Source organism: Lytechinus pictus, chromosome 10, assembly GCF_037042905.1.
Source record: "Lytechinus pictus isolate F3 Inbred chromosome 10, Lp3.0, whole genome shotgun sequence".
In the NCBI taxonomy this organism is placed as follows: domain Eukaryota; kingdom Metazoa; phylum Echinodermata; class Echinoidea; order Temnopleuroida; family Toxopneustidae; genus Lytechinus; species Lytechinus pictus.
In genome coordinates, this window is record NC_087254.1 from 28,888,929 (window position 1) to 28,903,984 (window position 15,056).

Consider the following 15,056-nt stretch of genomic DNA (forward strand, 5'->3'; position numbering starts at 1 on the left):
CATGAATAAAAAAAAACAAATGACTGGGTGGACCATTCACCTAGTTTAAGGGGCTTTGCCTGGTAGGCACATTATCCACAGGTCACCATCTCCCATAAATTTAAAAAATAAATAAAAACACCCACAAATGAAAGAGTAAAACATCCTCAAATTCAACCAAAAACTAATTGTAAAAATTTCAACCACAGATGTAAAAATGCACTACCCACAATTAAAAAAAACACCTGCAAATATGACTTTACAAACTAATTTAAAAAAATAGGCACATCAATCACAAGACACCATTTCCCAGTAAGAAATTACCTTAACTCTATTTAGGCTACAAAAAAAGACTTGTTTACATTAACTTTCTTGAAATATATTTGTTTATAAATCAGAAGAGAACCGGGGTGTTCCATTAATAAGTAATGAGCCCTGAAATTGATCCATCTTGGTTGTCTATCTTTGGAGGTATTAACATTTGACCATTTACTGCGACCAATTTTTTTTCTGAGAATATAAGGAGTCATTGTCTGTAGGCAAAATAAGGCCTATTATGAAATCAGCAGCAGTGAGTTTCACTCTAAATGTATATCTACTTATAGCACGTAATACCACTGTGCTATAAGCTGGGCTTGGGAAGCAGCATCAAGAGGACTGGCATTTCATAAATATGACCTACTGGCTTCAGAGTACCTGCATGGTTGCTATTTTACTCATCAGTCTGCAACTTTGATCAAAAGTGGATCCCGATTTGACGTATTTTTACAATTTTAGTATCTTTTTTTCATAAAAGCACTGACCATATGAACAAAACTGCAAGAAACACAGGTTTGTCCCATGGCCTGTGCCTAGATCCACGGAGAATGACATCAGAGTCAGTATCAGCACGCATGTGCTCACCATTTTGCATGCTATATTCTATTAACAATAGGAGCATGTGTATGCTTTCTAGGTGAAAGAAATAACTATAATTGAGAAAAATTATAAATATATTCATCATCAATATCCTAATGATATATATAATATTAAACATCAGCATAATGATAATTATGATCATAATACTAACAAAGAATTTTCATAAATCACCAAACCCTATTTGGAAAAATGCTCAAGTTACGGTGAGAAAAAAGAAAACATGGAAGTAAACAAAAGATGTAGAAATGGAGGAAGAGCAAGAAGATGAGGAAATTAAGTAGGAAAAGAGAAAGACAAAGGCAAAGATAAACCAGAAGGAGAAAAAGGAAGATTTGAAGGAAAACAAATTATAAACAAACCTTGAAGAAAGCACTGAAGACTTTAGGATAATGCTGGGATACATAATGGACAATGTTCATGACTGATACCAACAGATCTGAAATGAGATAGGAAATTATATTTTATAAACAATCAAATTTAGATGCATAATTTAGCAATTTTTTACATCATTTTTTCAGAATTGAAGGTGCTCCTAGCCTTAAAGAGCAACAAATAACCGTAATTATGGATACTATACAAAGAACTCGAGAGGTCTAAAGTTGCCCAATTCTATTGAATACGTAATTATAATTTGGTGAACTTCAAATTTTAATTCCAATAAAAACTCAAGCACATAGACCCATGTTATCCTATTGCATATTTGGAATATTTAGGTGAAGTAACACTTTGCACAATTTTGTGAAACTGTGGAACATCCTTAATGCATTTGTGCATTCTACGGATTTTTTTTTTTTTAACTATGCTATTTTTTATGACTTTAAAAAAGAAGGTAAAAGTTCATCATTATTTTCATCTTTCCAAAAAATATGGGCCCCATGGCCCAACACTCAATGATCTTAGGACTCAATATCAGGATTGATTGCATTGATAATGTGCAATTACTTTTGGAAATCAATTGCACAGGCAAATACTCAGCTTTGTGTATGGGTCTAAGAACTGTTTTAAGGTTACTTACCTGGTGTGTCAACATTCTCTAGTGTAACCTGAAGATCTTTCATGATGCCATTCATCAAAGGAGGAAGACGGGGATTGGAATTATTCTTTCTAAGAGCCTGATAAAGAAAATAATAAATGTATGGTTTTATGAAGAGATTCATTCCATGTATTAACCCTTACTTACATGCAACTGGGGGGGAAGGGGTGGTCAATTTTGTTAGATATTTGTTAAAAATGTAAAAATTGATACCCTCACCAAAAATTAGCATTCTACTAGCTATATAAAGTGAGTTAAAGGCAAAAACATGCATAACAAACCAAATTTAGGGCAAATTTCGCATGCCTTATTTGCATAATTAATAAAAAATATGAACAATTAATTTTTTAAAATTTTACTATACAGTCTTGTAGTTTACATCCGGCTCTTACGTGCATGCAAACTTTGCAGCGATTGCACAATCAGCAGCCGAGATCTGAAGGGGGAGGGGTCAAAGTCCCCCCCCCCCATATATCCTGGTCTGAAATAGCCCAATTATAATGCAATTCCCTTTCTTCGTCCTTCTTCTTTATCTGCCAATTGTCTGCCTTAAAATTCCCCAACTCCTTCCCCTTCAACTTCCACTCTCCCCCTCCTCACATTTCTCCTTTTTCTTCTCTTTATTCTTCTTCTCCTTTTCTTCTTCTCCTCCTCCTTAATCTTATCATCCCCCTTTCTATTGCTCTTACATTTTATTCCCTTTTTGCTCTTTCTTGAATAAATCTTAAGATAAATGCCAGTTGTGGTAACGATTTCAAAATGAGTTCGAACAGAATCCAATGAAATGACCACCAAAGTGTCTGTTTGTATAAATAAAATATATGTGCCAAAGGATTCTGGAAGAAATTGTGTAATTGCTGGAAATTTAGCAAAGAGGCACGGGATTCGGGTCAAGCGTCGGGCTGACATTCAAAGCAATAACAATACATTGTCCCACGTGCGCTTATCTGTGTTGTTGATCTTCAGTGTGAACATTTTTCAGCATAGATTTCAAGATTTCACAAAGTTCAGTTTATGTAACTGTACCAATCTAGATCCTCGATGATAAAGTGACAATTAAGCCTTGTTTTACTGACTTTCTCGTGAAATCAGTGTTTACTGCAACTACTTTCATTTATCTTTAACATCTCAAATATTGGTCTCTTCATCAGTCAGTGTGTTTGTGTGATTTGGTAATAATTTAACAACAGCATGCAACTTAACATTAATTACACTTACTTGGAATACAGCATATAGCACATACGTCTTGTATTCATCATTGCTGGATTTCTGGAATTTGTTGAAAGCCCATCCAAAGAACCTACAAGTAAAATGTATTGAAATATATGTCAATAAGTAAAAATATTAGCAATAAGCTTTTAAAGTCAGAATAAAAATTGATATTTTCATAAAACAATGGTAAAAGGGAGAGGATAATCTTTAAAAAAAGCAACAAAAAAAAGCCTATATACTATGGAACATAGTAAAAAACTTGAGCTTGGTTTTCACAGGGCTTACAAATATTTTGGGAAAGTTCTGCGAATAATGCAAAAGTAAAATATTATCAAAGTCACACATTCACATGTAAAATGTGAATGTTGGGCTCTGCCAATTTTGGCATTTGCCTCCTTTACAAAACTTTGTGTGAGCCCAATGAAAATCAAACTTAATGAAGTTGGTAAAACTGCTAAAATGGGAGAGTAAAGGATAAACCAAAATATACTTGCTCATCCATAACTCATTTAATGTCAAAATAAGATCAGATATATGTTTATCAAATTATTTTTGTGAATCTCTTTTTATAGAAATAGTATTGCAACATAGAAAGAATATTGTGGTTGGTGTCATATATAGAGATCCTCATGTAGATATCAAAGGCTTTAATGAAAATATTGATGAATGTCTTGACAAATTGTCACATGAAAATAAGTCCATTTACATTATGGGCGACTTTAATATAAATTTTCTGAACATTGATTCCAATAAATACATAAATGATTTTGTTAATATTTTATATAATAATTCATTTCGTCCTTTAATAGATAAGCCCACCCGGATTACCACCCAATCTTCAACTTTAATCGACAACATTATTACTAACGTACATACTTCTCAAATTCAGACAGGGATATTCTACAGCGACATTACTGATCATCTCCCCATATTCCAAATAAGTAATCTGTATTGCGAACAAAAGACCAATAAAATTCTACCTCCCACTTTACATAAGACAGATACAGCTTCTATAAATTCTCTGAAAAATGATTTATCTAATATTTCCTGGGATGAAGTTGTATTATGCAAAGATATTGATAATGCCTATTGTAAATTCATGCACTATTTTAAAACTGCGTACGACAGTAACTGTGTATCAATAAGAACAAAAACAAAGCCAAAAATACGCAAGCCATGGATAACAAACTCTTTATTGAAATGCATACATAAAAAAGACAATTTATATAAACGTTTTTTAAAAGTAGAAATCAAACAATTGAAAGGAAGTTCAAATCTTACCGAAATAAATTGAACCTTATTCTAAAAAAGGCCAAAAAACAATATTATAGTAACTTGCTGCAAAAACATAAAAATAATCTTTCTAAGTTGTGGAAAATAATTAATGAGGTTCTTTTTACAAATAAACATAATTTAAATACTTATTTCCTGAAAGATGGTGTTAAAATAACTGATGATCAAATTATCGTAGAAGAATTTAATACATTTTTTGCTAATATAGCTACCAATATCAAATTAAATATTCCCCAGTGTTCTAATAATTTTTTGTCTTATCTCTCAAACCAATGTCAATATTCTATATTCTTACATCCAACAAATGAACATGAAATTATTGAAATAGTAAAACATTTTAAATCAAGTAAAAGCATGGGATTTGATGGAATTAGTCAGTGTGTTATTAAAAAAATAATTCATTTCATAACAAAACCCCTAACACATATCTTTAATGTATCATTTTTAACAGGTAGATTCCCAAAGGACATGAAAATAGGGAAAATTATTCCAGTATTTAAAAAAGGGGACTTGCATATATTTTCAAATTATAGACCTATTACTTTACTCCCTAGTATTTCCAAAATCTTAGAAAAGTTAATGTACAATAGGCTTATACGGCACATTGATAAAAATAATCTATTAAATAATTCACAATACGGTTTTAGATCAAATTACTCATGCGAGCTTGCACTTATCGACCTTAATGATCATCTCCTAAATAATATGACTAATAATCTACATTCACTCGGTATTTTTCTCGATTTAAGCAAAGCCTTTGATGTTATCAACCACAATATTTTACTTAGTAAACTATCTCATTTTGGTATTCGTGGCATTGCCCTTGAATGGTTTAAAGATTATTTAACTGATCGTTTTCATTATACCGTTTATAATAATGCTGTTTCTCATCATGAGAGGGTCCATTGTGGAGTCCCCCAGGGCTCCACACTGGGCCCGCTCTTATTCTTGATATATATCAATGATTTATGTAATGTTTCTCATTTTTTTCATTTTGTCCTTTTTGCCGATGATACAAATTTAGTTGCGTCCAATTGTGATTTTGATTTACTTATTAAGAATACAAATGAAGAATTAATTAAGATTATAAACTGGTTCCATGCTAATGAATTAGTAATCAATTATGAAAAGACAACTGTTATGTATATTAGTAAAGAACATGTAAAACATGACATTTCGGATGTTAAAATATTTATGAATCAAATCCTCTTGAATTGTTCGAAAACAACCAAGTTTCTCGGAATCACTTTAGATGATACACTGTCATACAGCAGCCACCGTTCTATTTTAGCTAACAAAATCTCAAAAAATATTGGTATTCTTTTTAAACTTCGCAATTTTTTGCCACAGAAGGAGTTATTTATGATATATAACTGTCTTTCCTTAACCTATCTTCAATATTGTAATATTATTTGGGCGAATGCTGGAATAACAAAATTGGAACCCCTTCATAAATTACAAAAGAAAATATTAAGAATATGTACCAACTCCCCCTTTAGAGCTCCCTCACGACCTTTATTTTTTAATCTCAATACCCTTAATATATATGATATTCATAAATTTCAGATAGCATCTGTGATGTTTCGTACTATTCATAACATAATTCCTTTTAATATATCCCGTATGTTTTTAATAAATAATTCCGTTCATTGTCACAATACTCGCTCAAGTAATAATTTTCATTATCCCAAGGTTAAAACACAAATTCTCCTAAATTCATTAAGGCATTATGGCCCACGCATTTGGAATAATCTCCCTGATGGAATTAAGTACTCAACAACAATTACGTCATTTAAATCTAAGTTAAAAAGAATGTATTTAAATGAATATGCAAAATAATTTGTTTCCTTTCTCCTTGCTGAAATCTCATACATTTACCGCCCTACCCTCCCTGTGTGTTTGCTGGTGTTTGTTGATGCTGTGTGTGCATTTTTTTTTTTTTTTTTTTTTTTTTTTTAAATTCAATATTAATGTCATACAATGTACTGGGAACTACTACTCACAAGTTTTTATAAACTTTTCTGTAGTTTCCAATTTTCTCTGATACTATTTGTCATTCCTGTACATATTGTATATATATCATTTTTTTTTATGCTGAGAAAATGAATAAATTGAACTGAACTGAACTGAACTGAACTACTACATTAAATTACTAAATGAAAAGGCAAGTCTAGAGTTTAAAAAAATACAAGTACCATTACTCCCCCCCCAAAAAAAAAAAAAAAAAAAATGCAAATAACAGTAAATTCAAAAACTGTATGCAAATCATTTCTTTTTTCTTTTAAACAGTAACAAGGTTACAAAAAATGATCAAGTCTCTAGCTATACAAAATCAATGAAAAAAAAAATTATACATTACTGCGATTTCTCAAATACCTTTTCAGATCCTGCCCAGCATGAACAGACACAGCTGCAATACACTGAGAAAGCTCCAGCTTGATTGAAGTAGACAATCTGCATTGTAAGATAACAACAATGTATTAAGCCCAGCGTACACTATACGATCCGATGCGACGCGAATTTTTAATGAATCGCATTTTGCAGTAAATATGAAAGTTCCAAGAAGTAAGATTATTTAATTTTAAGTTTGGCATAATTTTAGGAATATTAAAATCATAATTTTGCTTTGCGGCAAGCCCTGTGGTAGGGTATTGTCCAAATCGGCTTCAAGTCGCAGCCAATGATGACGTCATTATGATTTGGACTTGAATTTACTTTTATTCCTACAGGGAGGCTCGAACTAGACTGAATTTCAATTTCAGTAGTCCTACCACTATTCTGAACTCTGATCGCTAAGGTTTTATTGGTTTACATGTCCATATCAAATGTTATTACAATTTCTTTGAAACTCTGATCGTAACAAATCAAATAGTGTGCGCTGGGCTTTAAAGAATTGCTTCATTTTGTAAATACTTTATAACTTAAGGAAAAACATTGTGAATTAATTAGGCTAACTTAGGATTTATGTATGATGAAATTGACAACACAATGCTTGCTCGATTAAGATTTTCCCAACTTCAGTAGTAAATAATCAGACAGTCTCGAACAAATTAAAAAAACTAAATATATACCCGGTAGACGCTTCTCTTGAAAATCTAATTGTTTACAATACATTCATCTACACGCATACGCAGGTATACTAAAGATCAAAATGAATATTTTTCTTCTAGCCAAGATACATCGCTGCTCAGAGCATTGTGTATAAACATGACAGTAAATTATATTTTGTTATTAATTACCTTTCACTCAACACCGAAGATATGGTACTCAGAATACTCTCGTTCTGCTTCTGAATCTCCTGCAAAATGAAGAACATCGATCAAAATAAATTGCACTTCTCTTCTAAATCTATGTCTGTGCCTTCAAGGTTCTTTTCCCTTGCAATGCATCATGGGACTGCATTTTAGTACGGCCTTAGCAATGATCATTCTTTTATCTATCTCCTGAAACTCATGATAATCTGTGATACTTGATTGCTCTTTCAAAAACATTTTCAAGAACTTAACTTTGGTTAAAATGTTGATGACTGTGCAGTCGCTGCCGTCAGAAAAGCAGTGTGTATAGCCACAATATTGCATCTATCTTCATACATGTACGCATACATTTTCCAAAATAAAAACGCATGTGTCTAAGTTTACTAAAGATAAACCAGAACTGCACATCCATTTTTCCAGAATTTAGGTGATAAATCATATTTTACACATACAGTTTGCGCAATTTGATGTCTAATCAAGAACTACTTCTTTAACCTCATGGCCTAATTGACAACAGAACACATAGTATCAAAGTAGATAATTATGAAGAGAATTTTATTCAGAGGACAGTCAATGTTAGTCATTAACTACCCAATGAATGTCCACCTCTAATAGGTCCATGGTGTGACATAGCAACAAGCAATATTATGTGAACTGGATTCCAAGCATTGTGGTACATTGATTAAAAGCAGGTTAACAGAAAAAAGAGCCAACTCAAGGCCCTCAGAGATTTTATGTACATGAATTGGGATCATTACAAAGCCAGTCTAATGTTATTGTTCTCTCATGGTGCATCACAAGATATCCAGGTGTAAGAATTTTTTTATTCAATTGTTCAAGAAGGAATTTAAAGCAATTCATAAGACATCTCTTCACTCATGATGAGATTATTCTTTTAAAGTGCATACAAATAGACATTTTCGTAAAATAGCCTTAAAAACGGACATACTGAAGCTTTTTGACATGCACTCATCGGAGTAAAATCGCATGAAATAGACATTTCCAAGTTTTAAAACATCTGTGGATATATACATGGTATTCGAGGTCATTGCAGTCATGTGTCAACTGTGAACTGGCTTTTAGGCTGCTCTAATTTATGCAAATATTACATTTCAGCTGGGGCAACATCAGACAAGCTATTCAATGTGCCTACATTTCAAAATTAATGAATTGATCAGAATCTGGTTTGCTTATCTGATGATTGCAATTCATCTTTAGAATCATCGGACCTTTCACACGCTCACTCCAAAACTGTGATTTTAATTCGAATTCCCGAGCAAAGGCGGTATGTGTCCTTGGTGACTTGTCAATGAAAGCACTGCATCGCAAATACAAACTACGATGAGTGCATGACAATTGTATTTTCTACGGAAATGCTTAAAAGGGCATGTAAGCTCCGCCCCCAAAAGATGTTTTGGAGGTCAAGCCTTTCACATGCAAAATTTGTACTGTAATTTGAGTGAAACTAGAATTGGAATTTTCTATTGTGATTAGCGTTCGTGATTCTAATCATGTTCTAGTTTGGTTTCACATGCGCTAATAATTTGTCATTAGCCTTATTTTTCACTGGAATCAACATTCAGATTACTATTTTTTTACCGTGTGGAAGGGCGGTTAGTTAAAATGACCTTCATCTGCATAAACCAAGACTGCTTATGAACTGAATTGAAAGTTAGCTGTTTAGAATGCAACTTTGCTAACTTACCCTGCTATGGTCCTTGTTTGTAAGAAAGTCCAGGAGCTGCTGGCAAGCAGATAAACGTCTGTCTTTGTCATCATCTTTTCCAATGCGATGAAGGAGGCTGGACAGCACTGAGTGATCAGTGAACAACTTGCGACCTAAATAAACAATAAATGCAAAGCAGAACAAAGGAAAATGTTATGCTCAAAAGCCTGAACAGGTGACACAAATTATTTTCAAGTGGAAGTTGGTATTGTAAGCTCTTGAGGATTTTTCTCTTTTTTTTATTACTTAAAATAAAGGAAATTGATACAATCTGGCAACCCACATTCCTATGCAATGCTCTGAGAAGCTTCATTATATTAACTTTTGATGCCAGAGCAGTTTATTCTGATATCTTAATTACCAATTGATATAATTTAGGTTCATTTTTATTCATTCTAAAGGTTAATTTTAGAAAGCACCAGAATAGGTCATCAGTCTTCCATAGGCCTACAGTTGATAACCTTCCAAGTTACAAACAAAATATTCCTGATATTAATTAAGTGTATGGTGGTGTGACCATGGGTCAGGTGCATAAAAAGTAGGTAGCGATTGCTTCAAGCACAAGCAATTGCTAGCAAAGCAAAAGATCATTCTTCAGCAACTGCTTTATTAATATGCACAACCCTTTACTAGTGCTTGAACCCTTTTCTTGCCTTCAGAAAGCAATTTTGCTAGCAGTTCGAACAATTGCGACGTCACGCTGGTTGGTGCGAACACGACTCACAGAAAAGGCAGGACTTGAACGCAAAGGTGTGGCACTGCAAATTACCGCTTCTTTCATAACACCTCTTCCTCAGGCGTGGTGTCAAACTAAATTTTTGATAAATTTATATATTTGGCATTTGGTTTGCACTTATTATGTAGGAAGAAAACACGGCCATGTAGGCTATGGTACACTTTGGTGCATAAAACATGATTAAAATGTGATCGCCCTGATCAAGCAAACACTCAAGCTGCTCTGACGGAGCTTGAAAAAAGCCCAAGCAAGTGCTTAAACGCACAAGCGAAATGTTCGCTTTATGCATACAATTTTGAGCAACAGCAATTAGTTAGCAATTGCTTGAGCTTTCCAGCAAAAGCCCAGCAAAAGCAATTGCTACTTTTTATGCATCTGACCCAATATTTCGAACGTTACCTTTTTTTGCGCACTGTTGCATATCTCAAAAAGTAATGAATATCTTGAAAATCTGATAAGACCAACAGAAAAGTGACCTAAAATTACCTAGTGTAGTAATTTTTTCTAAGATCTCTACTTGTGAAAATATTGGCAAAACATTGGCAAATTTTGTTATCTTTTACATCCGTTCCGACTTCTGAGAAAACCAAACTTCTCGATCAAGAAATCACTATTTTGAGCTCTAGCAGAGATCGTCAAACAAGTAAAATGTGATACCATACCAACCAATTTTATGTCATTTTAACCTCCATCTTATATAATTATCTTACCTTTATCTATATGTATTTGATTTCTATTCTAAAGCTTAGCAAATTAAGGTCACACTTTTTATGACACTTTTTCAGCCGAGCATGCACTAGTCGATCACCATAGAATTTTGGGATCCCGATACCAGCAAAGCCCTAGACCTTCTTTAGAATTCCGTCGAGTGATTATGAGTCTATGATCTAGCATTCCATTTGGTATTCATGACTTTTAATTAATTTTGTGTGAAATGTGAGAAATTTTCTATTGAATATCAACTTCATGATAAATTTTGAAATGTGCGCATATTATGGTCACCCCATCATACCAAAAATGTCAGAAAATTTGGAAATGCATGGTTTTCTTGGAAAAAAACCTTAGCCAGTCATTTTCAGATTGAATAAAGAAATGGTGCCCCATATGTCTGCACACTCATTCACTTTACACACGATTCCGGGATTTTGATGAGAAAGGCTGCATTTTGAGGCTGTCACATGAAATGCCTGAAAATCGTGAAATTCAACATTTTTCCTCCATTTTGAGTTGATTTTTAAAAATGAATATCTGTCCATGCATTGGCATTGCAGGTGTAAAGTTTGTGGACACTGCGTGTCTACAATCGCATATATGCGTATGCACAGCTCAGACAAGGGGCTCTGTGCAGACTTATGGCACCATACATACATTTACAATTCTAGTTTCTACATTATTTTGAGGAACTGGTGACCTGCCTAGGCTACATATTTAGACCCCCTATTCTCAAGCTGTTACTGTTCATTTTGTGGTTTTCCCATTTAAAGTGTGATTTAAGCAAATAGATCTACATGTAGGCAGTTCACCCTTTCTCCCACAGGCATAGACATTGTAAATTAGCATCAAGCAAGCTACGAGTCATAACCATTAGGCCTAGGGCCTACTGTCATAAATGTATGGTGGGGGGCCCTAAAGCTACGCACCACTCATCGCGCAAGCAGTTTATAATGGCAAATGCGCACTCTGTGTGTGGAACTGTGACTGCCGAGTGACGAACGATTCCTATCCTTTTTTTTTCTACAGAGGCTGCAGTAAATCTCTAAATGCAGAGAAAACCCACAACTGTTTGGAATTGTGGAGTTATATTTGCTTATTTTTGCTTTAATTTCATATCTTATAATATGGACATATTTTTAGAAATTGAGGCACGGGAAATACTATTTTTTTGCATGAGAAATGGAGTGCGTAGCTTTAGGACCCCTTCTACATCGGGCTGCGAAATCAAGATGTGTTCGGAAAACACAGTGGGATCGTAATAGGGCCTAGTGAGTTTTGTGGTTAATGATCTTTAGAATGATTTCTGCAAAGATGTGAAAGATAATTTGTTCAAATACTAAAATTGGCATAGTATTTATCATTTGTAAACAAAGTGCATAGCTTTAGGTCCCCCCATCATACGAGGTGAGAAAGAACTAAAATAAAATCAGACAGAAATAGACTACTGGTAGTTATAGTCTATAGATATAGGTTCTACCTCTTCCAAAACAGACAGATTTTTCAGTCTAACCCTAAAGTTTACCCAGTTGTGTCCGGACAGATTGTGTGTCCGACAATCAATTTTAGAAAGTCATTTGGAAAAATTTACAAGCAAATTTATTCTTTTTTGGTACAAAATGTTAGGAAATATTATAGAGAACAAAATAGAAGATGATTACAACTACTGAATTCGTATTTTTAGTGTAACTTCGTCTAATAGACCTTATTGCAAATAGCGTTCGTCACGTGAGGACGTATGTCACTGCAAAGGATCACGGGAATGAAAAGGGAGCAAACGCGGAATTGGCTTTCGGGAAGTCTTACAACGCCATGTTTTGTGTAGTGTCACTCAAAATCCAGGCTTTTTTTAAAGTCTGATTTCTTCGTGTTGAAATTATTTTGGATACTTGAATGTGGATTTATAGAACAATCTTTGTATCATGATTGCACAGTGAAAGTATGAACTCAATGCTCACCGTATCTTCCATGTTTTCTGGGGCTAAATTTTGGAAGATTTTGTGGGAAAAGTGAGCATGGTGATTGCGAGTCAACGCCGATCGACTTTAGAAAAGAGCACATCGGCAATCCGAAGAGAGCCTGAGGCTATTTTTCCATTAAAGAATATTGATGAGAATCATAATGTAGGCCATGATATATATTTTATCTCCATAACTAGTAAATTTAGATAGTTTTTGTTATTTTGGGGGAAATATATCGCAAATCAGACTTTTGAGTTTGATCATTACAAGATGGGGGGGGGGGTGAGACTCGAGGATCGAGCGCCCGGAGAGATCAAATATAAAGTATATTAAAAATAAGCTAGTGTGTATAATATACATATTAAGAAATACATATAAATAGGCCTATGACATGTAGAATAAAGATTAAAGGAGAATGAAACCCTTGAAACCAGCTGAATCTATATCAAAGAGAAAAATCAAAGAAACATAGGCCTATTGTTGAAAGTTTGAGGAAGATTGAATGAATAATAAGAAAGTTATGAGCATTTGAAAATTGAGATCACTAATGCCATGTAGATCCTCCCATTGGCAATGCAACCAAGATCTGTGATGTCACACACGTACAACTCCCTCATTACTTTAGTACTTATTTCACTTATATTCTCACTTTTATAGAGTCTATCACAAGGTGAGGTGTTCTCTTTATGAGAGGACAAGTACAGAGGTTTCACAACATTATATCAATGATGAATCGTTTGTCATATGATTAGAATGAGCAAAAAGAGATGTTTTGGGGTACATTTTCAGTGTCCAAAAGGGGAGAGTTGTCCAGTTTTGGACACTGAAAATATACCCCAAAACATCTCTTTTTGCTCATTCTGATCATATGACAAACGATTCATCAATGATATAATGTTGTGAAACCTCTGTACTTGTCCTCTCATAAAGAGAACACCTCACCTTGTGATAGACTCTATAAAAGTGAGAATATAAGTGAAATAAGTACTAAAGTAATGAGGGAGTTGTACGTGTGTGACATCACAGATCTTGGTCGCATTGCCAATGGGAGGATCTACATGGCATTAGTGATCTCAATATTCAAATGCTCATAACTTTCTTATTATTCATTCAATCTTCCTCAAACTTTCAACAATATGTTTCTTTGATTTTTCTCTTTTATATGGATTCAGCTTGTTTCAAGGGTTTCATTCTCCTTTAAGTAAATCCCTGAATTAAAAACATTTTATGATGCCGTATAGGCCCTATATAGTATTCTTCATGGTATCCCTCTAGGTTCTGTAATTTTATTTTGTCTGACTGAAATTAAGCAGCTGATGGATATTTATATTCCATTGTTTTAATAAAACAAATATAATTTCAAAATTTGCATCTTCAATTTTATCTCATTCAGTCACTAATTACTTCTCTCACAGATCATGATCTGTGAGAGAAGTAATTAGTGACTGAATGCGATGAAATTGAAGATACAAATTTTCAACTTCATCATTTCATTTTTTTTAAACTTATTTTTCTCTCATCTATTCTCACATTTTAAATTCATTATTTTGTCTTGGGACCAGGCCACTAATAAACAAAAAAACGGCCATGATCCTGATCATGCGATAACATAATGGTTAGTCGCATGCATTTGAGTGTCCGAAAGTCCACACACACAGCTTCAACACCTGTAGGGAACAGTCGTTTTCACGAGCGTAATATTGCAAAAATCCGGGTATATCATAACTAAATCACTAGATTGATCATAGTGTGAAAATTTTATCCAATTCCATTAATTTTATGTACATATTATTAGAATTAATTCACTATTTACGTCTCGCTGTTGATTTGAAATTGTCCATGTTCACAACTCTTGCTATGGCAAACAGTCTGAAACCACCCATATTTTCCTGACCCTGGCATCTTTGTTTTCCCACTGAAATATCCCTGAGGGTCAAAAAGGTTGAGATTGATTGTCATCTCAATGCTAAATAGATTACCTACATGTTGATGTATACTACTTCATGACTGGTATAATGGTTACATCTCATTTTTCTCCCAAACTTTGAGATCGAGCAGGCAGAACATGGCATATTTCTGTGTACAACATCACGTGACTAACGTATGATAGTTTCCGTTCCTAGACCCTTTTCATTTGGAACAATTCCAAACAAAATTATTTTACACATTTAATGTTGAAAGTAAAACATATACAGCTTTGACTACTGATATTTATAATATAGCTACAGTTTGA

The 15,056-nt window shown here is 33.7% G+C and overlaps 1 protein-coding gene across 1 annotated transcript; it reads right to left on the reverse strand.

Annotated features, from left to right (window-relative positions):
- LOC135155817 (serine/threonine-protein kinase SMG1-like) lies at positions 1-14,706 on the reverse strand. The gene is made up of 7 exons (XM_064106082.1): positions 14,637-14,706; positions 9,395-9,528; positions 7,675-7,733; positions 6,812-6,889; positions 3,149-3,230; positions 1,913-2,009; positions 1-1,333 (listed from the first exon to the last, which is right to left on the reverse strand). Exons 1-7 carry the CDS (start codon positions 14,704-14,706, stop codon positions 1,245-1,247), a joined length of 609 nt encoding a protein of 202 aa, XP_063962152.1. The 3' UTR covers positions 1-1,244.
- Between the last annotated feature and the right edge of the window lie 350 nt (positions 14,707-15,056).